Source organism: Schistocerca americana, chromosome 3 (genome assembly GCF_021461395.2).
Source record: "Schistocerca americana isolate TAMUIC-IGC-003095 chromosome 3, iqSchAmer2.1, whole genome shotgun sequence".
Lineage (NCBI taxonomy): Eukaryota > Metazoa > Arthropoda > Insecta > Orthoptera > Acrididae > Schistocerca > Schistocerca americana.
The window spans coordinates 225,048,853-225,071,530 of NC_060121.1; the positions used below are offsets into that span (position 1 = coordinate 225,048,853).

The 22,678-nt window shown below is 40.5% G+C and overlaps 1 protein-coding gene across 1 annotated transcript in view; it reads left to right on the forward strand.

The window, feature by feature from the left end:
* Positions 1-253: 253 nt before the first annotated feature.
* The window catches only part of LOC124605814 (2-iminobutanoate/2-iminopropanoate deaminase-like), a 29,154-nt gene continuing 6,729 nt past the window's right edge, over positions 254-22,678 (forward strand). The window contains exons 1-2 of the mRNA XM_047137722.1: positions 254-402; positions 21,587-21,747. Coding sequence (XP_046993678.1) covers positions 338-402; positions 21,587-21,747 — 226 coding nt within the window. The 5' untranslated portion in view covers positions 254-337. The remainder of the gene's footprint in view (positions 403-21,586; positions 21,748-22,678) is intronic.

Here is a 22,678-nt window from a genome sequence, read left to right on the forward strand (position 1 = left end):
CCACTGTTTCCTGGCATTTTAACTTTCCTATGTATGCAGCAGTAGAGCACATGCTGCTTCAAAACGTGCTGAAAAGCTGTATGGTGGCATGAATAAGCGTGTCTGACTTTTTCTCGTACGCAGGAATGACAAGCACGCCTGCCAGCATCGCGACCGTTTGTTGATCATCCTGCCTGGCGATAAGCGCCGATGAGACGCCGGAGGAGAACTGCACGATAACCGCCTTCTAGGTGACCTCGATCATAGCCAGGGGGGCCAAGAAAGTATTTATACAGTCGGGTTAGCAGCGGCACTGTCAGTGCCGTCCGCCTGCTCGTAATACGTACTAACCGCCGCAATGTCCAAAACCATCAAGAAAATCATCAGCACCGACAAGGCTGCAGCGCCCATTTCGGCCTACAGGTGAGGATTGTTTACTCAGAACTTACTGAGGCAGTATGCCTCAAAAACAAGCGGCGTTACGGGGGTGTGCCACCGGGACTGATGTATTTCCCTCGCTTAACAATTTCAGTTTTCTCTGCAATATTTCGAAGACTGGTGAGGTGTTGGTATCGGTAGTCTTAGACGTTTTTGCTGTCTGTATTGCAGCTGGGCCATTACTGTTCAAATCAGACCAAGTAGGCTAATTCGTCTGATGTGAACGCCTCAGTAATGTTTCATGTAGTACAGGGTTAGGGAGTTTTTCAAAAATGGTTCAAATGGCCCTAAGCACTATGGGACTTAACAGCTGAGGTCGTCAGTCCCCTAGACTTAGAACTACTTAAACCTGACCAACCTAAGGACGTCACACACATCCATGCCCGAGGCAGGATTCGAACCTGCGACCGTAGCAGCTGTGCGGTTCCGGACTGAATCGCTTAGAACCGCTCGGCCACAGCGGCCGGCTAGGGAGATTTTCTAAACGTCTTAGTGTACGTGTTTACGTTTCTGTTAGTGGAGGACTGATATTACCTCGAACTCCCGATTTCGGGATTTGAAGTAGAAGAGCACGAGAATGATCTCAAGTGCCCTCTGCCGCACGGGACTAGCCGAGCGGTCTCGGGCGCTGCAGTCAAAGACTGTGCTGCCGGTCCCGGCGGAGGTTCGAGACCTCCCTCGGGCATGGGTGTGTGTTTTTGTCCTTAGGATAATTTAGGTTAAGTAGTGTGTAAGCTTAGGGACTGATGACCTTAGCAGTTAAGTCCCTCAAGATTTCACACACACACTCAAGTGCCCTCTTTGTGCTGTCTGTTTAGTTTGTGGTAGCAGGTGTAGTTGTGTTATTTGCATGTATTAAACTTTTTAATGTTTTTAACACAATATATAAAAGACAATTAAAATTTATAGCACATAATATAATTGCTGTGTGTGCTTCACTTAACGATGTTTTCGAGTTACCGAGCCTGTCAGTCTTTATATTGAATGGTGTCTGAGTTTTGAGCACCTACGTTTACATCGACATCCTTACTTGGCAAACCACTGTGAAGTACATAACCAAGGGTACACCTCATAAAGGTGCGTTTACACCTGTGTGCCTTACGCCTAGTCGTCGTGCAGCTGTGCTTGCCCCACACACAAGGAGAGACATGCGTGTAGGTTGCATGACTCTTCCTCCACGCGTGCGTGCGAGTGATTCCATTCACACCTCTATTCACACTGGACGCCACTACTTCCGCGTGGGGCAAACTACAGCCGCACTAGCGACTAGCAATGCTGTATACGCACCATAACAGATATAACTGCTTCTTCCCGTTCCATCCACATACGAGGGCGGAAGCGGAAAGAATAATAGCTTGTACACCTCTAATTAGTGTGATCTTCTCTTTCGGTCCCTTAGGGAACGATACGGAGTAGGTTGTGGTATATTCCTAGCTCTACCATTAAAGATAGTTCTTGAAATTTCGTAAGTAGGCATTACGGGATAGTTTGCATATATTTTCAGGTTCCTGTTATTTCAGTTCTTTTTTAGCGTCTCCCCTGGGTCCGCGTGGCCTCCCCGTAGGGGGTTCGACTCCTCCATCGGGCATGAGCGTGTGTGTGTTGTCCTTAGCGTAAGTCAGTTTAAGTTCGATTAAGTAGTGTGTATGCCTAGGGACTGATGACCTCAGCAATTTGGTCGCATAGGATCCTACCACAAATTTCCAAAATTTTCGGTGGGCCACAAATTTCTGTGACCACTAGCGCTGCCATCCTTTGTATACGTCCAGTGTCTCCCATTACTGCTATTGGTACGGATCCAACACACCTGTGCAGTAGTCTAGGATGAGAAGCACAAGTTTTTTGTAGCTAGTCTTCTGTATTTTCCTCTTATGTTACCAATGAAGCAAATTCTGCCAACTCCTTTACATACAGCTGATACTGTGTGATCGTACCATTTCATTTCCTCACAAACTGTTACATTCAGGTATTGTTTGGGTCAGCCGATTTCATCTGCAATTCGTTGTAACCATAGGATATTACACTACTGGCCATTAAAATTGCTACACCAAGAAGAAATGCAGATGATAAATGGGTATTCATTGGACAAATATATTATACTAGAACTGACATGTGATTACATTTTCACGCAATTTGGGTGCATAGATCCTGAGAAATCAGTACCCAGAACAACCACCTCTTGATATGCCTGGGCATTGAGTCAAACAGAGCTTGCATGCGGTGTACAGGTACAGCTGCCCATGCAGCTTCAACACGATACCACAGTTCAAGAGTAGTGACTGGCGTATTGTGACGAACCTGTTGCTCGGCCACCATTGACCAGACGTTTTCAGTTGGTGAGAGATCTGGAGAATGTGCTGACCAGGGCAGCAGTCGAATATTTTCTGTATCCAGAAAGGCCCGTACAGGACCTGCAACATACCATCGTGCATTATCCTGCTGAAATGTAGGGTTTCGCAGGGATCGAATGAAGGGTAGAGCCACGGGTCGTAACACATCAGAAATGTAACGTCCACTGTTCAAAGTGCCGTCAGTGCGAACAAGAGGTGACCGAGACGTGTGACCAATGGCACCCCATACCATCCATCACGTCGGGTGATACGCCAGTATGGCGATGACGAATACACGCTTCCAATGTGCGTTCACTACGATGTCGCCAAACACAGATCCGACCATCATGATGCTGTAAAGAGAACCTGGATTCATCAGAAAAAATGAAGTTTCGCCATTCGTGCACCCAGTTTCGTCGTTGAGCACACCGTCGCAGGCGCTCCTGTCTGTGATGCAGCGTCAAGGGTAACCGCAGCCATGGTGTCCGAGCTGATAGTCCGTGCTGCTGCAAACGTCGTCGAACTGTTCGTGCAGATAATTGTTGTCTTGCAAACGTCCCCATCTGTTGACTCAGGGATCGAGAAGTGGCTGCACAATCCGTTACAGCCATGCAGATAAGATGCCTGTCATCTCGACTGCTAGTGATAAGAGGCCGTTGAGTTCCAACACGGCGTTCCGTATTACCCTCCTCAATCCACCGATTCCATATTCTGCTAACGGTCATTGGATCTCGACCAACGCGAGCAGCAATGTCGCGATACGATAAACCGCAATTGCGACCTTTATCGAAGTCGGGAACGTAATGGTACGCATTTCTCCTCCTTACACGAGGCATCACAACAACGTTTCACCAGGCAACGCCGGTCAACTGCTGTTTGTGTTTGAGAAATCGGTTGGAAACTTTCCTCATGTCAGCACGTTGTAGGTGTCGCCACCGGCGCCAGCCTTGTGTGAATTCTCTGAAAAGCTAATCATTTGCATATCACTGCATCTTCTTCCTGTTGGTTAAATTTAGCGTCTGTAGCACGTCATCTTCGTGGTGTAGCAATTTTAATGGCCAGTAGTGTACTTATTTTCGTGTGTGCACGAGGAGTGCTGGTTTGGCTACCTTTATGTTTCTATTTATGTGCTTAAGGATGTCCTTAAGTTTTCAGATGATAGCCCTCACGAGGACTCTTGCGTGATATTGCTAGTAGAACGACCGCCCATTCAGTGCTGTTGGATGTGCACGGTGCACTGCAGGTTGTCCGTGCGAGGTATTACTGCCAATGTGCCTTCTCTTTATGTCCGAGAATGATTCCCGGCGCACGCTACTGGCTTCATTGCTTTTTTTTCCGTCACATCTCCCTGCGTTCCGTTTAAAGCAGATTTCCTTGATCTTTTCGATAATGGCGAATCAGGTGGCTGGCGATACTTTAACAATGATTGAATACTGCTCATTAGTCCGGGATCCGCAGCAGATGGGACTGACAGAGGAAACACAGAAGATTCAAAGAAGAGCAACACGTTTGGTTACAGGTTCATTTAGTAAGGGCGAAAGCCTCACGGAGATGCGCAATCAACTTCAGTGGCAGACGTTGCAACAGAGGCGCTCTGCATTATGGTATGGCCTACTGTTAAAATTCCGATGCGGTACGCTCCTTGTGGAGGCTACCGATATATTGCTTCCACCTAGAGATGGGTCGAACTCGTTCATTCCCGTGAACTACTTCATTCATTTCACTCTTTGCCGTGAAGCGTTCAAATGTAGTTCATTCATGAAGTACGGAAGCCTGGCGAAGTTGCCCAGTTCGCCGCTCAGCCGCGGCTACGCTGGCATCGCCTCGCTCGTACAATAAAGCTTCGTAATACTTCATAAGTTTACCAACAGATGGCCGAACTATGCAGTAACGTGCACGCAACGTTTTACACATTTACAGCGTCTGAGTTAACTTGAACAGAGCATGGTCGAAGGGGACAAAGGAAAGATAAACAGAGAAGCCTGTCACATATAAAGAAGGTATTACGTTTAATGAAGCTCGACATTTTCTCACGAAGCGCCCAAAAAAGTCTTTATCTGCCAAGTGAAACCTTATTTGTTGTATTCATGGACTGAAAACTACAAAATAGAATGAGTATGTTTACCACTGTCACAAAGTCTATATACCTACGTTAAGTAATTATTCAGAAGTTTTCTTGTAGATTTTATTTTTGTTGAGAGTAATAACCCTCAAAATTCAAAACGTAAACTGTCACCTGTAGTCATTGGTACCATTTCAGGTAAAATCCCTCTTTATTTTATTCGGAAAGCAGTTTTTGTGTTTATTCACGCTTATACAATGGCTAGCAACTCGCGATCGCGTAAAAGTAGTGAAATTTGGGGTTTCTTCGCCGATTTAGGTGATGGGAAAGCAAAGTGCAACTGTTGTTCTAAGAGTATTTCGCCGCGCGATTCGTCGACAGGCAGTAGAGGGAGGACTGAAGTGAAGGGAGAATGAGTGACGTAGCGCCGATGTAGTGGGAGAGGGAGAGGGGAAGAGAGTGAGTGAACTAGAAAAAAGTGTGGAGTGTGCTATCTGTGAAGAGTTTGAAGTACCAGTTCATTGAAATTGAGTGGTTAGTTCACACTTCACTGGAGTGAAGCGTTCATTTGAACGACTCATTCACGAGCTCCCCATCACTACTTCCACCTACGTACATTCCACGAAAATAAAATTAGAGACATTCGAGCCCACATGGAGGTTTACCACCAGTCGTTCTTCCCATGAACTGTAAGCGACAGGAAGAGGAGAAGGGGATGTGGCACAGTTACACGAAATACCCTCCTCCACATACCACCATGTGGCTTGCGGAGTATAGGTGTAGATCTGGATGTATTGTAAATTTGTTCAAATATTATAGGAGTAGATTTAATGCTGTTTCAAGTTCACACATTGCTATTCTTTTTATTCAGGTTAGTCATTGTTTTCAAATACACTTAGAGTAACGACATATTTTTAAAACCGTACATTCCATCCAAAATTTATTCTTAAAAATATGTCAGTGCGTATCTAGCGTTGTTTAATTGCAAATTGAGTGCACTTAATATAGATTAACGTTGACTTACTACTGTTACCGTATTGGGCGAGTTAACGAAACATAATTAGAGGCCGAGCGGTTAGAGGCGCAATGTCACGGATTGCGCGGCCCCTCCCGCCAGATGTTCGAGTCCTCCCTCGGACATCGGTGTGAGTGTTGTTCTTAGCATAAGTTAGTTTAAGTAGTGTGTAAGTCCAGGGACTGATGACCTCAGCAGTTTGGTCCCTTATGAATTCACACAGGTTTGAACATTTTGAACATTAATGTGAACCTTTAGGGGGGAAATGCAAATGGTCCGAATTGTTTCAGTTCATAATATCAAGATTTTCGATAACAATTTCTGCAACAATGGAGTATAACAATTCCAAAAATTAATCTATGAGTCAGTACAGAATAAAATTAAAATTAATTTTATTGTCGCCTTGCTACAGCACGTAAACAAAGTTAAGGATGGTCCTTAATATTTCTGCCATCACACTGTCAAGAAAATTCACGTAAACTATGGTAAGGGACATAACGTTGTTTACCGATACTTTACTTAAATAATTATTTACGTTTACCCAATTAGCAATTTGCGCTCAGGAATACATTCAAGATCTTTATCTGAATCGTCGTTATCCACACCATCCTCAGATTTGTGCAAATCGTCCCTGGAAAACATTTTCCTGGCACGAACACTACACACGTTAGTGCTATGGCGACAAAATTTTTGGTACTTACCACTGTTTAGATTAACACACCCTGACAGAATTGCCATTATTGAGAATCTGAAATTACGAGACAGAGCTGCCGTTTCTCGAGTTGTCGTGAAACTATCAGGTAATATGAATAAAGTACTTCACGTACCATGTTTACAAGCAATAAGTCTGTTTCTCATCGACTCTGCTCTACCATCGTTTACAAATGGTTCAAATGGCTCTGAGCACTATGGGATTTAACATCTGAGGTCATCAGTACCCTAGAACTCAGAAATACTTAAACCTAAGTAACCTAAGGGCATCACACACATCCATGCCCGAGGCAGAATTCGAACCTGCGACCGTAGCACTCGTGCGGTTCCAGACTGAAGCGCGTAGAACCGCTCGGTCACACCGGCCGGCCACCATAGTTTACAGCCAGGTGTTCAAATCACTGGACACGAAGTACTCCCATCACGAGCGCCGGATCGCTGACGACATTGCCTGAAACAGGTAGCCGGCTTCGATCCCCCTACAGACGAGCGATTTCAGCCATTGTTGCGAACGCCACTGTGCTCAGAGGCGCTGCTATGCAAAGTGGTCAGCCGTCATGCCTGCTCAGATTGACAAAAAGATGGGAACTTATTTTTGGAACACTTTTCTTCAAAACTGCAGCCTATCTTAAGGAATATCGCGCCTTACATTTTTTATTGATGTCAAGTATGTTGTAAACGTATTTCCAATCTGTATTTCGTAAATACATCTTAAAATTCCTGTTTCACTGAATACGGCAGACGTGCTGAACAACAAGTATTTGCACTATGTGATCAAAAGTATCCCGACACCTGGCTGAAACTCAATCACTTTTTTATGGTAACATCATAACCGGTTTCGGCTTTCAAAGGCCATCTTCAGCTGCTGCAATAGAGAAGAGAAATGATTGACAGAAAACAAGTTTAATTATTTTCAGTATGTCTACTTCTGAGCTTAATAAAATGCTATTAACATGGTTGGTTGGACTGTGGGGGTTGAATGGACCAGACTACAAAGGCCATTGGTCCCTGCTATTAACATGCATATGGTTCATACATATGGCGGCATTTGATGAATAAATATTCATGTGTTATCAGCTAAACATGAAATTAGAAATCAGCGAATTACCCTGATGGGAAAAAAACACAGCACCACAAAATAATTAATGTAAGGTAATGAAATTTCGGGAATACATTTGTTTACGTAATATATTTAGGTGATTAGCATTGAAAGTTCACAGGTTAATGTAAGCACGAGATAAGCTATTGCAAATGTGAAATGCTGGTACGTTAATAACCAGTGTAGCTGCCAGAATATTGATTGTAATTATGTCATATAGCTGCAGGATGTTAGATTGTGGAATGGAGTTCCATGCATGTTACACATGGCTGGTCAATGCCGGGACGGTTAATGCCAGTTGAGGATGACGCTGGAGTCGTCATCTGATGATGTCCCGTATGTGCTCTGTTGGAGACAGGATTTTATATATATATATATGATGGGTGAAATTTTGGAGCCAACCGGAGGAGAGAAAGTTGCACAGAAGATCAGACAACAGAAAATGAAGAGAGCATATGGTATGACACATGAAATATACAATAAAAAATGCATCTCCTCGAACACAAAAATCAGACACTACTGCGCAGTAATTAAGCCAGCAGCACTATATGCTAGTGAAACGCTCACACTCCACACAAAATGTGATTTAGAAAAAATACTAAAAGAAGAACGCAAAATTATGAGAAAGATTTTAGGTCCAAAATTAACAGAAGAAGGATACCGGATACAATCAAGAAGAACCACAGAAACTATATCAAACCTGGCAGCAGACATAAGAAGGCGAAGATTAAAATTTTATGGACATGTCACTAGACTTCCCCCCACACGACTCACCAACAGAATTCTCACTTACATAGAAAAAGTCAAATCAACAACACCATGGATTAGCCAAGTAAAATTAGATTTACAAAAAGCAAATATTGAACTTAAAGATGTCAAAGATAGAAAAACTTTTAGAAATAAGGTGGAAAAGTGGATTGTATTGTCGGAGAAGGAAGCACTAAAGAGACCACGAACAAAATGGACAGAAGAAAGAAAAAGAAAACATGGAGAACGAATGAAAGAAGTATGGAAGAAACGACGTCAGAAAGCTTTGCGTGATCCTTCTGGGTCCATTCGCGATAAGTAAGTAAGTAAGTATATATATATATCAGTTGCATCCACAAGGAACGTACCCTATCAGAATTTTAACAGTAGACCATTCCATAATGCAGAGCACCTCTGTTGCAACTACTGCCACTGAAGTTGATTGTGCATCTCCGTGAGGCTTTCGCCCTTACGAAATGAACTTGTAACCAAATGTGCTGCTGTTCTTTCGATCTTCTGTATTTCCTCAATCTGTTCCATCTCGTGCGGATCCCGGACTAATGAGCAGTATTCAATCAAATATTGTTAAAGTATCGCCAGCCACCTGATTCGCCATTATCAAAAAGACCGAGGAAATCTGCTTTAAACGGAACGCTGGACAGGTGACAGAAAAAAAAAAGAAATGAAGCTCTTCTCTGGATCATCTGTATTTCCTCTATCAGTCCCATCTGGTGCAGATCCCAGACTAATGAGCAGTATTCAATCAAGTATTGTTAAAGTCAAGGCCCCAGCAGTAGACAACATTCCATTAGAACTACTGACGGCCTTGGGAGAGCCAGTCCTGACAAAACTCTACCATCTGGTGAGCAAGATGTATGAGACAGACAAAATACCCTCACACTTCAAGAAGAATATAATAATTCCAATCCCAAAGAAAGCAAGTGTTAACAGATGTGAAAATTACCCAACTATCAGTTTAATAAGTCACAGCTGCAAAATACTAACGTGAATTCTTTACAAACGAATGGAGAAACTGGTAGAAGCCGATCTCGGGGAAGATCAGTTTGGATTCCGCAGAAACGTCGAACACGTGAGGCAATACTGACCTTACAACTTATCTTAGAAGAAAGATTAAGGAAAGGCAAACCTACATTTCTAGCATTTGTAGACTTAGAGAAAGCTTTTGACAATGGTGACCGGAATGCTCTCAAACTGGACCACAATATTTCAATCAATATTTCAATCATGTTGGGCCCTGAAACTAAGCTCTCTGAATACCGGTAACTGTTTTAGATGTCCAAATAATTTTCCTGCCAGATACAGAAATTTATTTATTGCATATGAATCCTGCTATGTTACCACGATCTGTGCTTAAGAACACTGCAAAATACAAGTATTTAAGTGCAGGAATACCACTGGATGGCCCTACTTTTGAGATTCTAAAAGTTGCAAAATCTTTCCTAGATATTTGTAAATGAGAAGTGTCTGCATATCTCATAGGACACCTAACATTTCAAATTTCACCATTTCAGTTCTTCCTTTCTTATTTACCTTGTCAGACCAGGTTAATTCCGGGTAGTGCATGATCTGACATGATGCTCTACTGAGCTCTTGACATCACTGTCATACTCATTTGAAAGTTAGGCATAAGGTCTTAATCATCACCTTGAAAGAATCAAGCTACAACCATGAAGCTTGATGATGGTGTTACTCCTTCCCTACAAGTCCAGCCTTCACTGTGATGAATTTTTCCCAGCAATGGATGATTTGATGGAGGCCTTGGATGCAGAACTCTGCATTTTGGCTATACAGAAAACATTCCACCTTGAAACTGTTGTTCTAGAAATTACTGCCACACTATGATTTCTTCATCCAGGGAAAGATGAGGAATGGGACTGCAATTAGGCTGTGCCACAGGAGCTCGCACCACAAAAATGTATAATGAAAAGTGTATGGTGGTGGCCCTCTTACAGTTATAAAAGTTGTAGATGTTATCATTTTTCATGAACTTATTTTACTGAATGTGTCAGTGGACAGCTGATATGAAATTTAAGTCATAATTTACTTTTCACATAGTGTGCTCCCTTTGTTCAAATTCCCAGAGGAACCTTTCAGAGCTCAGCTGGCAAAATCATTAACACTTTTAAACGAATTTTTAATGAAATTCTGGAAGTTTGAAATATTACAGGTAGTACATTTATTAAAATGAAGATTCAAAACAATTAGTCTATACCCTTATTTGAAATGTTCACTTAACTTAGATTGTTTGATATTGATAATATATAATACTGCCATTTTTCCTCAGTTGCTCCTTCAGTTGTTGTTGTTGTTGTGGTCTTCAGTCCTGAGACTGGTTTGATGCAGCTCTCCATGCTAATATATCCTGTGCAAGCTTCTTCATCTCCCAGTACCTACTGCAACCTACATCCTTCTGAATCTGCTTAGTGTATTCATCTCTTGGTCTCCCTCTACGATTTTTACCCTCCATGCTGCCCTCCAATACTAAATTGGTGATCCCTTGATGCCTCAGAACATGTCCTACCAACCAATCCCTTCTTCTGGTCAAGTTGTGCCACAAACTTCTCTTCTCCCCAATCGTATTCAATACTTCCTCATTAGTTATGTGATCTACCCATCTAATCTTCAGCATTTTTCTGTAGCACCACATTTCGAAAGCTTCTATTCTCCTCTTGTCCAAACTATTTATCGTCCATGTTTCACTTCCATACATGGCTACACTCCATACAAATACTTTCAGAAATATCTATACACTATGTTAACAAATTTCTCTTCTTCAGAAACACTTTCCTTGGCATTGCGAGTCTACATTTTATATCCTCTCTACTTTGACTGTCATCAGTTATTTTGCTCCCCAAATAGCAAAACTCCTTTACTACTTTAAGTGACTCATTTCCTAATCTAATTCCCTCAGCATCACCTGACTTAATTCGACTACATTCCATTATCCTCATTTTGCTTTTGCTGATGTTCATCTTATATCCTCCTTTCAAGACACTGTCCATTTCGTTCAACTGCTCTTCCAAGTCCTTTGTTGTCTCTGACAGAATTACGATGTCATCGGCGAACCTCAAAGTTTTTATTTCTTCTCCATGGATTTTAACACCTGCTCCGAATTTTTCTTTTGTTTCCTTCAGTGCTTGCTCAATATACAGATTGAAAACATCGGGGAGAGACTACAAACCTGTCTCACTCCCTTCCCAACCACTGCTTCCCTTTCATGTCCCTCGACTCTTATAACTGCCATCTGGTTTCTGTACAAATTGTAAATAGCCTTTCTCTCCCTGTATTTTACCCCTGCCACCTTCAGCATTTGAAAGTTGTGCTGTATCAAATGGATAAGAAAAAATTTCATCTTTTGCAACTGAAATTTTGTTTGGGTGTACCAATCATATTTCACTTATCTGCATAACACCAAGAAAATTATTTAACTATACAGATTTTGGTAGGAGATCTGTTGTTATTCTTGGCAGTTCATTTAAGTTATCTAACTATTTACACATAGATGCTTCTGTTTTTTATATGCTTACATTCATTTTATAGCCTTCTCATGTAGTACATGTTATTCTGTATGTACTAGATGCAAATAGTACAGGTTTCCAACTGATAGGTCCCATTTATACATTCACAGCATATAATTTATCCTGTTGCAACTGCACATGGTCTTCCTTATGTGCTATGACAGGAATCATGGGAGCTGCAGAGAATGAGAGGAAAATGGGTTGTTGGAGTCGGTGTGGAGGAAGGGTGGGTGTTTTGGGCACTTTGTGTGTGTGTGTGTAAATGTTCCATCATAACATACCAAAACCGAATGACAAAAAGTATTAGTGATATCTTCAAAATACACTTTTTCTCCCATCAACACAAAAAGTGCAAGGCAAAAGAAATTAAAAATTGTGTCAGAGGAGAAAGATAAGTACAGCAGTTCAGAATGTGTGAATTTTCACATAACAGCTGCAACCCTACATGCATTGGGATGACTGCAACAAATGTTAATATCAGGCACAAAGAATATATAAGGTCACTGAAGAGTGGGTTTACCCACTCCACATATGCAGAACATAAAATAAAGGAAAATTACCATCTTGCCTGGATATAAACAGAGATTGCAGTCTTATGCCATAACAACAAAAGAAAGGGAATGTTCACCCTACCAGTCAGCCGTACAGCCTGTGAGCAGGAAAATGTGCAGTGTGCAACAGGATAGGTTGTGTCTAGTGAAATGTTTGAATGTGACTTATCAATCAAACACCCATACTACGTGCATCTAGTACATACAGAAGACCACATGAATACATGAAAAGAACATCAAATGAATGTCAGTGTAAAAGAAACAGAATCCTATATTTGTAAATAAACTGCTCAGCAAAACTTAAGGATGAGACAGATTAAGTAACGTAACAACATAACAGAAATGAATGAAAGTATTGGAGGATATTGTCAGAGGTATCCCAATCATGCACAGAAAGCTGGATGTCACATGGCGTAAGAACAGCATGACTGTAGCGTCACAAGACAATTGAAGGAATAGGACAGTTGTGTCAATAAGAAAGCAGTTATGGTGTTCTGTGGTGTTGTTGTTGTTCATTACCACATGGCCCAGAGAAAACATCTGCTTATTTTCATACAGGGAAGAATTATTGTGGAACTGGAAGAGGCACAAAGTATGACAAGTGAAGCCCTGGAGTTTGGTATTGCTCACACCATTGTTTCACATGCATGGGGTGTTTTTTGAACCACAGGCACTGTTGCACAAAGGGGAGGAGTTGGTTGACCGTGGTCAACTACAACAGCAGATGACCACGACATTGTGCAACAGGCAAGAAAGTACCCATGTCAAACAGTGGTTGCAATTGAACCACACACGTATAACAGGACTACAAAGCAAACAATCTTATTCTTTATATTGGTTCAGAAACTGCACAGGAGTGATCTCTTTGTCCAACAACCAGTATGCTGTGTTCTGTTGACACCTGCACATCAGCAGAACTGATTGGGATGGTGCCAAGAGCATAGGGACTGGACCCGTGAGGAGTGGGTTCACCTGCTTTTCTCTGATGGGAGCATACTCAGTCTGAGTAGTGATTCTGGCTGTACCCTCACATGGCTAGAACATGTAATGCACCCAGGAAAATTGCCAAACATGACCATTTTGGTGGTCCAGGTGTTGTGGTGTGTACAGGGATAATGTTGCATGAGCACATTGATCTTCAAATACTTGAACAATACGCTCACTGGTCAATGTTATTGTGACACTGTACTCCTTTGCCATGTGCGTTTTTTCTAGGGGTGCATTAGCTCTGACCTCATTTTTATGAATGTAAAATCCACAACCGCATCAAACAGCACTGGTGGAGGAGCTTTTGAAACAAAAGGATCTTCAGTGAATGTACTTCCCTGCCTGTTCCCCATAATTAAATCCCATTGCGCATGTGTGGCATCCATTGGGGAGATGTACTGCAGCACATCCACAAGCACCAATGATCACCCAGCTGTTTGTAACCTCACTGGTGGAGGAATGGAATGTCCTACCACAAGTCCTTACCAACCTTGTATCCAGCATGGAAATATATTTTGCAGAGCATACATTGTTGTCTGTAGGGATTACACACCCTATTGAGAACACTGTCCTAGCTTTTTTTAAAGTCCACGGGATCGTCATGACTTCACTATAACTATTGTCTTTGAATGAAAGTGACATTTCTGTTTCTCTCATTGCGTATTTCTTTCAGTTACCTTCTGCACTATAATGAAGCTCTTCTTTCTATATATAGTCTAAGTTTCATCAAATTGTGTTACTTGGCAGTGAAATGTCATGTTGAAGATCATTACTCCTTAAGATTTGCACACCAGTGTATTTAGATAACCCAAATGAACTGCCAAATATTACTACAAATCTCCTACAAAAATATATATACACTTTAATAATTTTCTTTATATTATAGACCAGTGATGAGGCCTGGCACCGGTAGACACAAATAAAACATTTAGTAGCAAAATATGGATTTTTTTTCTTTTCTGTACTACCAAATAAACAAGTGGATCAGCCAGAATCGCAGGAGAAAATAAACTTAATTGGTTGTGAGTGTATTTTATGTTACTTGAGTGATTACAAAACTGGACCAAATTTACAGAGAACTATCAGTATGAGTCCACTTATTAGTATGACACTGCACCTCTTTTGGCCTACGTTCATGCACTGATTTAGTTGGGAAGGATGTCATAATGCTGTTGTAACCTTTCCTGAGGCAGGTTGGCCACAACTATTGTAACTTGTCCTTCCTATCCTGGGTATTGGCACTGGGATAAGCTAATGTCAGAGCTGGTCCCACAAGTGTTCTATTGGGGTCAGCACTGGGAAACTTGTAGCCCACAGGAGTGTCTCAACATCACACAGACAGTTCATAGAGCCATGTGCCATGTGCTAATGAGCACTGTCCTGTTGAAAAATATCATCACGATAGTGTCACATTAGAGGTAATACATGTGGATTCAGGAGGTCTGTGACATACAATTGTCCATCAGAGCTCCCTCATTCACTACTAGCTGTGTCCTGAAGTTATAGCCATTGGCTCCTCATACTATAGAGCCAGCTGTGACAGCATGATGTCTCTCCAGAACATTGGAAGCATGGGATCTCTCCCCAGATCACCACCATACTTGCTGATGATTATCGTCTGGGATAGTGCAGAGCCATAATTCACCACTGAATACAATATGACACCACTCATCAGCAGTCCATGCTTTATGATCACAGTTCTCCAAGTGGAGCTGTATGTGTTTTGGTGATAACTGCATATGCCCGTTGATAGTCTCTGACTAATGGTGCTGGATGGCACGGCACAGTTGTTGCAGGGAGTTACTTGTTTTTGGATGTCAAACACTAACGTGAAAGGGTTACAATGTGCTTAATGCACAGTACAGTTATCTACTCTTGTGGTGGCCATATGTGGTTGACTTACACCTTGATGATGAGCATGCTTGCCCTTACATCCCTGTTCAGTCCATCACCAGGCCACATCTGAATGCCCCATAAAACTGGGTATTGCACAATATGACCAGTGAGCCACAATGAAGCCCCTTTCTGTCAAGTGCTGATAACACTGTTTCACTTGATATGCAGCATCATCTATGTCCTTCACAGTGATCACTCAACATCTCATGGTGTGCACTCACATTATATATCCTACCAGGCCTGACAACAGCACTAAACATGAACAAGAGTAATACATTCTGGTGGCCATTCTACCTGTCACAGAGAATTGCAACTCTAATCATTTACACACTCACCGATGGTGTGTACATGTATGAAGTTACATTGACATCCAGCAGTATTGTCTGGGTGTTTCACTTTTTTTGTCAGTCAATGTATAATACCAGGAAGCACAATTATTCTACTAGAAGTAAACACAGGTAAATTTTGTTTGGTTGTTGCATTCCTTTTGTTATTTTGCATTTTTGTAATTAACATGTTTGCTTATAGCTGCTATATGTTATACATAAAATTTAAGTATTGAGTTTTGAATGTACAGGAAACTTGTACCTTTTTTTTTTTATTTTTGAAAAAAAAAGAAAAAATGCAGCTGTTCATAGTGATGTTAGCAATGATCTTGAACAACTTAATGGTATCAACTCTTACCAGTTTCTAATCACATCAGTTCATTAAATTACAAATCATATGGTAAAACTTTATGCTGTTAAATAATGAAACTTAAATGCTGCCATACATGCATTTGACTCAAAAGCTGTTCTAAGATGCTGTTTTTGTGGTTTAATTATCACAGTACTTTCCCCGTTAAGCCCAGCACCACAGTGGTCTTTAGGTCCAAAATACAGCCATCTGGAGGAAGTCATTGGGTGCATTGTTAGGAGAATATGAGCAATGTGTGTAGGGGAGGGAGGGAGTGGAAACAAAATTTGATAGCCCAGGCAGGACCATATTTACAATCTCTAGACTCCTGGGCAGATCTTGTGGTGCTGATTGTTTCCCCTTATCTTTGCCGTGTTCACCATCACACCCACAAGCAAGACAAAAGTAGATGCTTGTGTTCCTCATTTTTTGCTCTGTAAAAGAACATAAGTGTTAAAGATGAACTGTAATATTTAATTTCTCACTGTGTACACACCTCTCACTCAATGCTTTTATTACAGGATGCAAGGTTATCTTTACTCACTCTATTGTGAGAAGACAAAAACACATGGGTAACACAAGGGATTAAAAAATCAGAACCACCCTTAGAAACCTAAGCAAACATGCTAAAATAAATACAACAATAAAACCAGACTATACGATATGTAGCAGGGTCTATAGGAAAATTTTACAGGCAGCAAAAAGCTAAGCAATGATTCATACATTAATAAGGGAAGCAATAAATCAAAGGTTTTAGACAATAGGTTTTAAACAATAGCATAGAAAAATGTAAAACCAAGACCCATAATTTCAAAATTAAAAGTGAGGGTAAACTGATAGAATGGGTTTGGAAGGATAGCTCCATAGAAACAGCAGTCTTCCAATTCATGAAATTAGTTCTACGCCTTGGATAAGAATGAATTAAGCTACAGGATATTTGTAGATTTATCTAAAGCATTTGATCTAATCAGCCATGACTTATTGCTTATGAAACTAGAATTTTATGGGATCCAGGGACCTGCCTTCAAATGGTTCAAGTCTTATCTCTCTGACAGACAACAGAAAGAACAAATATGTCATGAAGGCAACAAATATCTTTCAGATTTCAAAAAAGCTAGCTATGGAGTGCCCCAGGGTTCTGTGTTAAGCCCTCTGTTGTTCTTGGTGTGCATAAATGATTTGCCAGACCATCTGACAGTTGCAGAAAAGGTGATGTTCACTGATGACACTAGCATTTTAATAAAAGGATACACTGAGGGTAATCTACAGCAGAGTGTCTCTAGGACAATAACTGAGACAGGAAAATGGTTTAGCAATAATGCTTTGATCATAAATAAGGATAAAATAGTATTGATGAATTTCAGTAATAATAAAATGAAAGCTAGAAGAAGAGTAAAAGCTGAGTTAGAGAACTATGTAATTCACCAGCTCCATACAAAAATTCCTAGGTATATGGGTGGATGAGCACTTGAGATGGGAAAAGCATCTAGAAGTTTTGAGTAAAAAATTAAGTAAAAGCTGCTATGGGCTAAGAATGCTTTGGGAATGTTGCAACACTGAATCATTTGTGTGTGCCTATTATGCTTACATAAACAGTTTGCTTAGATGTTGTGATCTTCTGTTGAAATACAGGTATAGCAGAACAAGCTTTCAAACTTCAAAAAAGGGGTATTAGAATAATGAAAGGGGCTCCCTGCAGAGTTTTTGTTGTTGTTGTGGTCTTCAGTCCTGAGACTGGTTTGATGCAGCTCTCCATGCTAATCTATCCTGTGCAAGCTCCTTCATCTCCCACTACCTACTGCAACCTACATCCTTCTGAATCTGTTTAGTGTATTCATCTCGTGGTCTCCCTCTACAAATTTTACCCTCCACGCTGCCCTCCAATGCTAAATTTGTGATCCCTTGATGCCTCAGGACATGTCCTACCAACCGATCCCTTCTTCTAGTCAAGTTGTGTCACAAACTTCTCTTCTCCCCAATCCAATTCAATACCTCCTCATTAGTTACGTGATCTACCCACCTAATCTTCAACATTCTTCTGTAGCACCACATTTCAAAAGATTCTATTCTCTTCTTGTCCAAACTATTTATTGTCCATGTTTCACTTACATACAGGGCTACACTCCATACAAATACTTTCAGAATCGACTTCCTGACACTTGAATCTATACTCGATGTTAACAAATTTCTCTTCTTCAGAAACGCTTTCCTTGCCATTGCCAGTCTACATTTTATATCCTCTCTACTTCGACCATCATCAGTTATTTTGCTCCCCAAATAGCAAAACTCCTTTACTACTTTAAGTGACTCACTTCCTAACCTAATTCCCTCAGCATCACCCGACTTAATTTTACTACATTCCATTATCCTCATTTTACTTTTGTTGATGTTCATCTTATATCCTCCTATCAAGACACTGTCCATTCTGTTCAACTGCTCTTCCAAGTCATTTGTTGTCTCTGACAGAATTACAATGTCATCGGCGAACCTCAAAGTTTTTATTTCTTCTCCCTGGATTTTAATACCTAATCCAAATTTTTCTTTTGTTTCCTTTACTGCTTGCTCAATATACAGATTGAATAACATTGGGGAGAGGCTACAACCCTGTCTAACTCCCTTCCCAACCACTGCTTCCCTTTCATGCCCCTCGACTCTTATAACTGCCATCTGGTTTCTGTACAAATTGTAAATAGCCTTTCACTCCCTGTATTTTACCCCTGCCACCTTTGGAATTTGAAAGAGAGTATTCCAGTCAACATTGTCAAAAGCTTTCTCTAAGTCTACAAATGCTAGAAACGTAGGTTTGCCTTTCCTTAATCTTTCTTCTAAGGTAAGTCGTAAGGTCAGTATTGCCTCATGTGTTCCAACATTTCTACGGAATCCAAACTCATCTTCCCCGAGGTCGGCTTCTACCTGTTTTTCCATTCGTCTGTAAATAATTCGCGTTAGTATTTTGCAGCTGTGGCTTATTAAACTGATAATTCGGTAATTTTCACATCTGTCAACACCTGCTTTCTTTGGGATTGGAATTATTATATTCTTCTTGAAGTCTGAGGGTATTTCGGCTGTCTTGTACATCTTGCTCACCAGATGGTAGAGTTTTGTCAGGACTGGCTCTCCCAAGGCCGTCAGTAGTTCTAATGGAATGTTGTCTACTCCCGGGGCCTTGTTTTGACTCAGGTCTTTCAGTGCTCTGTCAAACTCTTCACGCAGTATCGTATCTTCCATTTCATCTTCATCTACATCCTCTTCCATTTCCATAATATTGTCCTCAAGTACATCGCCCTTGTATAGACCCTCTATATACTCCTTCCACCTTTCTGCTTTCCCCTCTTTGCTTAGAACTGGGTTTCCATATGAGCTCTTGATATTCATGCAAGTGGTTCTCTTTTCTCCAAAGGTCTCTTTAATTTTCCTGTAGGCTGTATCTATCTTACCCCTAGTGAGATAAGCCTCTACATCCTTACATTCGTCCTCTAGCCATGCCTGGTTAGCCATTTTGCTCTTCCTGTCGATCTCATTTTTGAGACGTTTGTATTCCTTTTTGCCTGTTTCATTTACTGCATTTTTATATTTTCTCCTTTCATCAATTAAATTCATTATTTCTTCTGTTACCCAAGGATTTCTACTAGCCCTCGTCTTTTTACCTACTTGATCCTCTGCTGCCTTCACTACTTCATCCCTCAGAGCTACCCATTCGTCTTCTACTCTGTTTCTTTCCCCCATTCCTGTCAATTGTTCCCTTATGCTGTCCCTGAAACTCTGTACAACCTCTGGTTTAGTCAGTTTATCCAAGTCCCATCTCCTTAAATTCCCAGCTTTTTGCAATTTCTTCAGTTTTAATCTACAGTTCATAACCAATAGATTGTGATCAGAGTCCACATCTGCCCCTGGAAATGTCCTACAATTTAAAACCTGGTTCCTAAATCTCTGTCTTACCATTATATAATCTATCTGATACCTTTTAGTATCTCCAGGATTCTTCCATGTATACAACCTTCTTTTATGATTCTTGAACCAAGTGTTAGCTATGATTAAGTTATGCTCTGTGCAAAATTCTACCATACGGCTTTCTCTTTCATTTCTCAGCCCCAGTCCTTATTCACCTACTATGTTTCCTTCTCTCCCTTCTCCTACTGTCGAATTCCAGTCACCCATGACTATTAAATTTTCGTCTCCCTTCACTACATGAATAATTTCTTTTACCTCATCATACATTTCTTCAATTTCTTCGTCATCTGCAGAGTATCATGCAGAAAAATATTTAAAGAATTTAAAATAATGACTTTTCCTAGCTTATAATTCCATGAATGTGTATGCTTTCTGAAAACTCACCAGGAATTTTCAACATTAAATAATCAGGTTCATGACCATGAAACAAGGAACAGTGATGATTTTCACAGGGACACCCACAAAGGAGCACTCTACCAAATAAGTGTAAACTACCAGCCCAAAATACTTCTTAGTGCATTGCCTTCTACAGTAAAGAAAATTAAAGAATTTCATAAATTCATGGTATATCTTAAACAATTTTTATGAATATAATAGAGGGAAACATTCCACGTGGGAAAATATATCTAAAAACACAGATGATGTGACTTACCGAATGAAAGTGCTGGCGGGTCGATAGACACACAAACAAACACAAACATACACATGAAATTCAAGCTTTGCAACAAACTGTTGCCTCATCAGGAAAGAGGGAAGGAGAGGGAAAGACGAAAGGATGTGGGTTTTAAGGGAGAGGGTAAGGAGTCATTCCAATCCCGGGAGCGGAAAGACTTACCTTAGGGGGAAAAAAGGATGGGTATACACTCGCACACACACACATATCCATCCACACATATACAAACACAAGCAGACAAGCAAACTCTTTGTCTTTAAATATGTCTGCTTGTGTCTGTATGTGTGTGGATGGATATGTGTGTGTGCGAGTGTATACCCGTCCTTTTTTCCCCCTAAGGTAAGTCTTTCCGCTCCCGGGATTGGAATGACTCCTTACCCTCTCTCTTAAAACCCACATCCTTTCGTCTTTCCCTCTCCTTCCCTCTTTCCTGATGAGGCAACAGTTTGTTGCGAAAGCTTGAATTTCATGTGTATGTTTGTGTTTGTTTGTGTGCCTATCGACCTGCCAGCACTTTCGTTCGGTAAGTAACATCATCTGTGTTTTTAGATATATTTTAAACAATTTTTACTAACACATAGTTTTTATAAGATTGAAGAATATCTGTTTATGGAAAAGTAATATTATTTATATACAATGATTTAGAATATTTGTATTTATTATCCAAGTGTTTGAAACAAATTAAATATAAGAAACTATATTGTAATTGACTATATCCATACAATGTATATTGTTAATGGATTAATAAAGAGATTGAATTGGACTGAATTGAATTGAACTGAATTGTTCATATACCATCCATAATATTTCATTGCCAATATGTGAGTCAAGTTTCAAGATTTATCATTTAAAGTGAATATGTGAGAGAAATTGTGATTGTATGTGATTATGAATTATTTATGTAAATACATGTGTTTATGTTAAATGTTACAGCCAAGCAATTTGTGTGAACAATATGGTGTATGTAGCTGGTACTGTGGGATTTGATAAAAACACCAATAAGGCTGCAGAAGGTGGAGTGGTGGGTCAAGCAAGAAAGTGTTTTGAAAATCTTAGAGGCATTCTTGAAGCAGCTGGTTCATCACTCAACAATGGTAAGTAATATTATATGCCTGTTAATATTGTCTTCATTGGCTGTAAATGTTTCCCAAACCCTTATTTTTTCAGTTACATGGAACTAATGTCCTCTACCATACTCCCACCTCACTGTTCTATGGAGCTCTTCAGCTAAAATAATGGCATCTTGCATAACCATAAGAAATATTTCTTCAGATAATTTGCATTTTGTATATTCAGAGTGTTCAGATGACTGGCAAATCTAAATTTTTTATTGAGTAAAGTCTTTTATGCTAAGTAATGTCCAATAAATTTATGGCATACAGTAATAAACAGTATTAACTTGAAATGTTCCTCCCTCTCATCCTCAGAATTTCTGTGTCATTGTGCAAAGATTTACCCACAGCTACAGTCAGAATCTGCACACTCTTTGTGGTGTGGGTCACCTAAAACAAATTACACAACACATTGTTCTGCAGATTTTCTTGGAAAAATTTATAGGCAGACTCTGATTCATCCTCTGCACTTCTTCTCTAAAAAATCAAACCAACAAACAGTTGCCAACCTCGTTTTAGCTCATGAGCTACACCTATCCATATGGTTTCTTGCCACTTCTGCTCATAATCTCTTCAATAAATCAATAAATAAGACTGAAAAACAGTTCACAGTCAAAAAGGAGAACTACACAGCAACACCAGATCTCAGGTTTCCATGGGAACAAATTGGATTTATTGTCTTCAACAGGGTCTTGCCAAGTTTGCTTCATACATTAAACTCCATCTCCAGTTAGCTGATACCTTCAGCATGCTCTGCTATGTGACCTCTTTCTACTGAGCTTGTACATCCTCACTAAACTGCAATACTCACTCAGAAAACTGGCAGCTTAAGAAAAATTCTATGCCTACAAAAAGGGACACACTTGTGAACTCTTTCAAAGCTTTCTGAAAGAGCAAAACATCTTTCTTAAAT